Source organism: Nelumbo nucifera, chromosome 5, assembly GCF_055504915.1.
Source record: "Nelumbo nucifera cultivar China Antique chromosome 5, China Antique-T2T, whole genome shotgun sequence".
Classification (NCBI taxonomy): domain Eukaryota; kingdom Viridiplantae; phylum Streptophyta; class Magnoliopsida; order Proteales; family Nelumbonaceae; genus Nelumbo; species Nelumbo nucifera.
Genome location: NC_142653.1, coordinates 33,978,815 through 33,986,882, shown reverse-complemented (window position 1 = coordinate 33,986,882; position 8,068 = coordinate 33,978,815). Strand labels below are relative to the sequence as shown.

At 36.3% G+C, this 8,068-nt stretch overlaps 1 protein-coding gene across 1 annotated transcript; it reads left to right on the top strand.

Moving 5' to 3' along the window:
* The first annotated feature begins 863 nt into the window (after positions 1–863).
* LOC104599893 (uncharacterized) lies at positions 864–2,172 on the top strand. Its single transcript, XM_010262636.3, has one exon. It carries the CDS (start codon positions 1,330–1,332, stop codon positions 1,867–1,869), a length of 540 nt encoding a protein of 179 aa, XP_010260938.1. The 5' UTR covers positions 864–1,329; the 3' UTR covers positions 1,870–2,172.
* Positions 2,173–8,068: the final 5,896 nt, after the last annotated feature.

Genomic DNA, 8,068 nt, shown 5'->3' with positions numbered 1-8,068 from the left:
TCTGCACTTAGATTACCATCTTCTGAAAAGTTTCAATCTTTCTTTTTGCCAATTCATAGCTTGGTTCCGGGATATTATCCTCATTTCCACCCTTTTTTGCCATATTTTTGTTGTGGATATTTATGCTGAAAATATTTGCAGAGATATTAACTGCTTACTCATATATAGTGAAGATATCCCCTTTACCTCTTGCTGGCAAAGAATACTGACAAAGGATTTCCATAGGTGGGCCCTGTAGTAAAAAGTAAGGATGGTAATTCGTATTCTCGTGTCGTGTTAAGGTAGGGATATTTAGATCGACATGAATATGAACATTTAATGGCGTCAAATTTTAAAACATGGACATAACCTCGTGTAATACGACATGATGTTTACATGAATTAAAATGTTAAACCCATTTATAAATCAAAATTAAATGGCATGTTTTACCTGAATTTGGAAAATAAAGATTTAATAATCATTATTTAAACAAATTCATAAAAGTCATTTAATATAATCTTTACCTACTATGGTAATATTTCATCTAGAAAGTTGAAACTTTGGATCATAAACAGATCATTTTCGAGTTAAATAAATCAATCTGAAATTATCAGTTTTATTAATTGGATTAATCAATCTGAAATCCACTAATTTTATTTATGAGGAAGTCCCATGTTAAATATTGCCGCCACTACTAAAAAAGGAATCGTCCAAATCTTCCATGCGGCATGCGCGTCATTTTAAGTGGGACCATTTCACCGTCAAGCTTTTGGGCTTTTTGGCCCTATTTTATCGGATTTTGGAAGCTAGCCTTGGGCCCTGGCCCTTGTCACGTGAACCATTAAAAGCTCAAAACTCAAAAGAGAGGATAGTCCACTCCAGAGTCCAGACTAATAACAGGGAAGGCCTCTCCGTTTAGGGCACCTCACTCCCTATCACTCAATAGTTGCTACTTACTTGGTACCTAATCGCAGGATCCTTTGCTTTTCTGGATCCCCAGATAGGAATGCAAAATTTGAACTGACGCAACAGTCCTGCCCTTAAAACCCTGGAAGGTCTACTTGTATTAAGAATCCAGCAACGGATCCAATTCATAGGTAATCCAGGGCCGCAGGGCCCAAAACCAAAAGCAAGCAGTCAAGAACCTTCAGTCTTCAGAGGAAAATCATTCGGAAACGAAACCCCACACCACTCAAAGTCTCAAACAAACATTTTGGGTTTTCCATCCATCTCTGGCTCTGCTCCACCTCTGTCTCTTCCCTACATCCACCCACCCACCGCACTTATTGGGTGGGAAAGAGGAGGTGACTGACTACTGACTGGTGAGGGGCCAGCACCCAGCAGTCAGCAATGGCGGACTATGAACACCCAGCAGTCCCAAAAGAAACAGCGCTACAAGCCCTAAACACCATAATCCAGCTCCACTTCGAGAAAACCTTGGAGAAGAAACGGGCCGTCGATCTACAAAAGAAGGAGCTTTGGAAGTTCTTCCACTTCTTCTTCCTCTTCCTGGGCCTCGTCTTCGTTGCCCTGGTCCAGTCCCACCGGCTACAGTGCCGCCACTGCTGGGTCCCCATCGGCCTCCTCACCATGGCCCATCTCATCTTCTACGTCTCCGTGGCTCAGACTCTCCGCTGCATCAATGGCTTCAAGTACCAGCGGCGGTGCCACAAGCTCACGCTGGGGCTGGCGACGGAGAGGTTGAAACAGATCAAGATGAGGAGGAACAGCGAGCTGGCGGACGAGACGAATGACTTCGAGATTCACTACCAGGAGCCTCCCGAGAGCTATTTTGGTAAGTTCAAGAGGAACTGGGCCATGCATTTCGGATTCCTGATCCTGATATACGGCTTCATGGTCTCTTCCTCTGTTGTCCTTCTCTGTTTCTGATCCAAACCCTACTTTCTTTATGAATGTTCTACACCGTCCCGGAATTGGATTCCTCGACGTCGGAGGTGGTGAGGATGACTGTGTCGCCGGTGTTTTATGTGTGTAATTTTTGTAACGCCAAAACTTCAGTCTACAGATTCCGCCGAGTGCCGTCTTTTACAGTTTCTTCACGGCATTTTAATTTTATTTCCTCCATTTCATGGATTCTCTTAATCTCGTCCAATTCCATGAAAATCTGTACTGCTGAGAGAAATTCGGAAAAAGAAAACTTTGATTATTAATCCATTTGAAATTTGGAAGTAAGTTCATTGTTCATAGTTAATACGCTCAGGAGTTGGAACTGACAAGGATTCACGAAGTACTAGACGATTTATTTATTTGTTTGTATACATTTTTAAAGGGAAGCGATTTGGATTCTGGACACACCCCATTTATGATAAGCGGAGCACATCCCTCCGTTGTTTGCAACGATGAAAGTCAAAACATGGATGCGTCCAAATCACTCCCCTTAATTGGACCGAAGAAATGAAACTCCGTTGTTCCCCACTGCTACTTCTTCTGCCAATGACCGGTTTACCAGAGAAGAAAGGTGCAATGAATGTGGGGGTTCGTGCAGAGACTCATTATGGCTTGCACAGTAGTAGGACTCCATTAATAAACCCAGAGAATCGTCTGATCATCAGTTGAACCAATTATATAACATTTTGATCACCCGACAAAGTGATGGCACTGCCTTATGGGCACCCATCTCTTAAATTATGAGTCTTTTGTTTTTCCTTTTTGAATAAAACTGCTTTAATAAAAGAAAGAAAGAAACTGAAACCAACACACCCAACCAGTCCCCAGCAGTAGAAAGAGACCTTCCGGTTTCAACAAGCTTGATGCTTTGGAAAAGAAAGATGAATGCATGTAATGGTGACAGATGGCCTTGACTTGGTCTGATCTCTTTGCTTCATTACAATTGAATTTATCTTCATGATATCACATGGAGGAGGTAGCCAACAAAAGAAAGAGGATTTGATCTCATTTGTCACCAAGGAGATCTTTTTCTTTTTTAAAGTATAATCCTTCTGCCCTTCACAATGAAATTGTTGGCCTCTGTCAATGTATAGATTTGAGGATGAATTAAACTACCATGATCTTTGAATGGGTTAGCTTGTATTTTTAAAAGGGATCATTTACTAGAAGTCTACAACGCCTCTTATAGTTTTACAGATTTATAATTTTCATTTTACTAAAACACTCTTATAGTTTTACCTATTTTATATATGTATGATTTTGTAGCCATTTATTAAAAAAACGTCCCACATCAGTGCCACATAGGCATTGGTGTTTATTACATATGAAACCACTGTTTGATTTTACTATTTATTAACTAAACACTAAAAAATTGAAACTTTTTTATTTATGTGCATGAGTCATTTGGGGAAAGCAATGGTAGTTTAATTCAAATGCTGATGAAATGCACTTTTTATGAGGTGGAAAGCAACTTTATGGGGTGTTACTTGAAACACCCATAAAACATACAACCAAGTGGCGTTTTTCAGATAAACATTTATATAAAAAAACACCTCTCAGGAAACTCCCACTGAACCAAATAGATGCGAATCATTTCACATGATTGCTTATTCCAAAAGTACCCCTACCACGTACTTCTTATAGAAAATAAAATTGACGAAATATATTCAAAGAGTGGTTGCTGCTCCTGTCTTATGAGGGACAAAAAAGATATTTTTATTTTACTTTCTTTTGACTAAAAAGTGGATTAAATAAATTAATTGCAAACTATATAGGGGGTATTTTAATAAAATGCAAATTATAGGATAATTTTTAATAAATTCATCAAAATATAGGGGTGCTTTAGTAAATGACTATTTTAAAAGCCTACTCTTTTTTCCCACTATTTCTTGCTATGTTTAACTTCCCACTTCTCAAGTTTGGGGCCCAGCCATAAAAGCTCCATAAATTGATAATCCATATCTGACGGTGATGTTTTATTGTGCAGTGATTTGGCAAATTGCATTTACCTGTTACAAAAATATCAACTAGTTAACCAAGAATTGGAAGTGGTCCCTGTTATTGCTTGTCAAATTTAGGCTCACAAACAAAAGGGTCTGTTAAATAGGTAATTACTAGACAATATGTTTGAAAAAGAGTATTAGTTGAGATGAATGAATGAATTGCAAGACTGGATAGCTTTGGATCTCTTGCCCACAAACTCCTTTCACATCTCCATCTACAGGTGAGGTGTGCATTGAGAGAATATCTCCTTGTCATTCACTAAGAGGAATTCAGATCTTCTACCCACATGTCACAACAGTTGTACATTAGAAGGGAATGTGGGTAAGAAATCGTTAGTGAAGACTGAAAAGGACAGGATAGGAAATGAAAGCATTAGAAGGGAAAAGTTGAGGAAGAATTAGTTGACTGAGATGGTTTGATCATTTGCATAGACATCAGTGAAATTGTACATAAGTCTCTAAAAAAGTAAGGTAAGATCAAATAAAATATCATTATTTGATAGAAGACATGGATTTTGGTAGAACCAGAAAGGTGGGAAAAGATTTCTCTAACTGACACAAACACTTGGGATTATGATGAATAACGCCTTATACATGTTTTAGAGCATCAACAATTGTAAACCTTAATTGAGAAATAGAGCTGAACCACGTAAATCTGCATGTATTTTGTGCCTCTTATTTTTCTTGTGTTTTGATATCTTTATGAGTTTGTTATTGTTCGGTTTCTTAATGATGAAGTAATGTTAAGGCTCAGTTTGGAAAGAGTATAAATACAAATTTATAGAGTGCAAAACCTTGTATTTTATATTATTTTATATATATTTACATTGTACATATCTATATTTGTACTCCTTCCAAACTGAGCCTAAATTACAGTACATAATAGCCTTAAGCAAGAGAGAATTTAACATCTTGGGAGCATGCTAGGTGAGATCTTGTTCTTGTACATTTTCCTTCTAGGTGCCAGTAATGCCCTCATTCTTTGGAAATGAATTTGGACTTCAAATATTCCATCCAAGATCTTTTATTTATGCCAATTGCAAACTTAGATAGGATACATACTATTGACAACCTCATTTTCTTGAAGAATGAAAAAACTAGTGCTCTTCAGAAATAATAAATCCAGTCTATTTCCCTACCGAAATTATAACAAGAGATCCTTAAGATAAGATCCAACAAAACTGCACACAGTACACTGTGAAAGAAGTGATCATTACTCAAAGAGAAAAAGATAGAGAGTAAATTAAAAGGGGATTTGTGGCTTTTCACATGACATTATTAGGAAGGGGGGAGAGGGCAAAGTAAGGAGGTGCCATGGGGATGAGCTACAGATCATGCCCCTAAAACCTAGCCCAAGCTAGGACCAGGAGGTTCTGATACCCCTATCATAGGTGAAAAGCCCGGCCTGGCCCACGACCACCCATGCTCCACATGCTGGTCATCACTGCACGCAATAGTCTTGTTCTGCATAAGAAGACCAAACCAATGACCATACTTGTACAAACTGGGATTTGTTCACAACAAAATACTTTTTCAATACATTCTAACATGATCTATGTCCATATATCTCAACTAGACCTGTTCATGGGCCGGGCTCGGGCCGGGCTTTTACTGTGTATTAACAAATTTTTTTAAGGCTCGAGCCCGAGCCTGCCCCGACCATCGGGCCTATAATTTGGGCTCAAGCCCGGTCCTCATAAAAAGCTCGAAGCCCGAGCCTGGGCCTGGGCCCGAAATTTAGCCTATATTATTATTATTAATAATGTTGAAGCAGCTGAATAAAGAGAGAGATAGATTGAAATTATAAAGAAAAGAATAAAATATATATATATATTAAATTATAAATATATATTTTAATAAATATTATATTATTTATATATTTTATATAATATATAAAATACATATTATATATTTTATAAAATATATAATACCGAGTCGGACCGGGCCGGGCTTGGGCCGGGCTTTTTTGACAAATCCTGAATCCGGCCCGAAACACAGTCGGGCTTACTGTGTTAAGCCCGAGGTCAGGCCCGCGGGCCTAATTATATGACCAAGCCCGACCAGAGTGCGGGCCGGGCCAGGCCGGGGCCGTCGGGCTACCCGGCCCATGAACAGGTCTAATCTCAACATAGCTTGTCTCAATTCATGAGAAGATGTGGGGAGACAGATCATGTCAGAATAATACTTTATTATGAGCAGATCCAGTCCCTATTTATACGTCCAAGTCTGGATCTGGTCTCAACTTAGTTCGAATCTGAACTTAACACTTTCAGCTTGAAAGGTTTGTCACTGAATGGTGTTTAAGGTTGCAAGACATCTATATCTATATATTGAAACTGGCCTGCCATGTCAGCATGTCTTTCATTTCTTGCTTACCATTTATCTATTTTGTGTTTTTTTTTTAAATTGAACAAAATAATTCAACTAGCTAATCAACTTTAAATCTTAAAGACTTTCGTCTTTCCTCAGTAACTCACCATTAACTCTCTCTTTTCTTTCTCATTAACTCCTTTGATTATCTCTTCTCATAAAAAAAAAGGATCATCTTTCTTTATTAGTCATTCCATTAACTCTCTCTCCTCTAATAACTTACTCTACTAATGCTTTGTTTCATTTTTTTTTATTTTTTATTTTATTCTCTCATCTCTCCTTATTAATCTAATAAACCAAAAGTAATTTGCTTAGGGGTGATCATTTTAGTCTAGCCTGTAGGCTCACAAATTCCAAGATTAGTTTGGGCCCAATCCAACCCATAAACAAATTACAATTTAAAAATTATTTAGTAAAAATATAATAAATAGTTAAATCACCTAAAAAGATGAGAAAGAGAATATGACAGGTCCTACCCCTTCCATCATTAACCTATTTTAGCACATTTCTATAGGATTTTTCCGTTATTAGCTTATTGTATTTCAAAAAGAAAGAAGTTTACTCTCATCCAAATTCCATTTATTTGATTCATATTCAAATTCTATTTAATTGGTTAATTGCCAAAGATTATAATTTGAAACCTAGTAACTAAATCTATTAATGTTAATGAAAATATTAAGTTTTAGCAACTTTAACAACTATTAATAATTAAGAAATTAACAAAAGTTAATTATTAAAATATGCATTTTAATTATTTTTAAAAATAATTAATATTAATAGAATAATTAAAATTAATAATAAAAAGTAAAAATCTTATTAAAAGTAATAAAATAAATCATTTGTGTTCCTTATAAAAATTAATTAAAATAATAAAACAAATAATGCAACAATTAGAAATGTCATAAAACTCCATCTACTTAGGGATGATCATTTATAATTTAGCCTAACCTTGTTAGACCTACACATTTTTGAGATCAAGCAACTATTTTCTTCTGAGCTAGGTCTAGCTCAGATCTGCACCAAACCCATACATAATATGGACAATAGGGTTGTAAATGGATCGGATTTAGATTGGATCATCCAATTACATATGCATCTGCATTTGATTATGAAATCTCTAAATCCGCATTTGCATCCAATTATTAGGTCAAGTTTGGATTTAATTCACTACTATCTTATTGTGTTTAAAATGACCAAAAAAATTTAAAAAGTTTTAAAAAACTATTTTTTAAATATATATGTATACAAAAATATTAAATTTATCAATTATAAATTTTATATAATTATACATAATATCTATATAAATACATAGTTATACTATATATACATAAAATAATAATTTTTTATTAGACTCAAATCTAGCTGCCAAAAGATGTTGCAGCGAAAAGACGTGCAAAGCCCGTTTTTGGCGATTTTTGGAGTTTTTCGTTTTTCTTTTCAACTCGTGTTCACACGTAAAGACGTGTAGAAAGACATGCCTTAACCAAATGGTCCTCAACCTGTCACGATCTTAATGCAAAAACTCACTGTCTTTTGATTGTCAGCGCTTCCAAAAGATCTTTTGAAAAAGACTTTCCAAACGGCCCCTAACTTTATCCTCACTATTTACATATTGTATTAAACCACCCCTAGTGCTTCTAACAATTGATGGGAAGGATGAAATGTCCCTTTTGCCCTTTACTATTTCTCAAATTTTCAAAAATTTTCCCTCCACTAAGAGAACAGAATAGAAAATCGGAAAGAATTGAGGAGGCTACGCTCCTAGACCTCGCAAGTGTTGGTGACCCCCTTTTTCAGTCTTGGGCTGA

Excerpts from the sequence above, each read along its gene's own strand:
- LOC104599893 (XM_010262636.3), top strand. The coding sequence starts at position 1,330 with ATGGCGGACTATGAACACCCAGCAGTCCCAAAAGAAACAGCGCTACAA.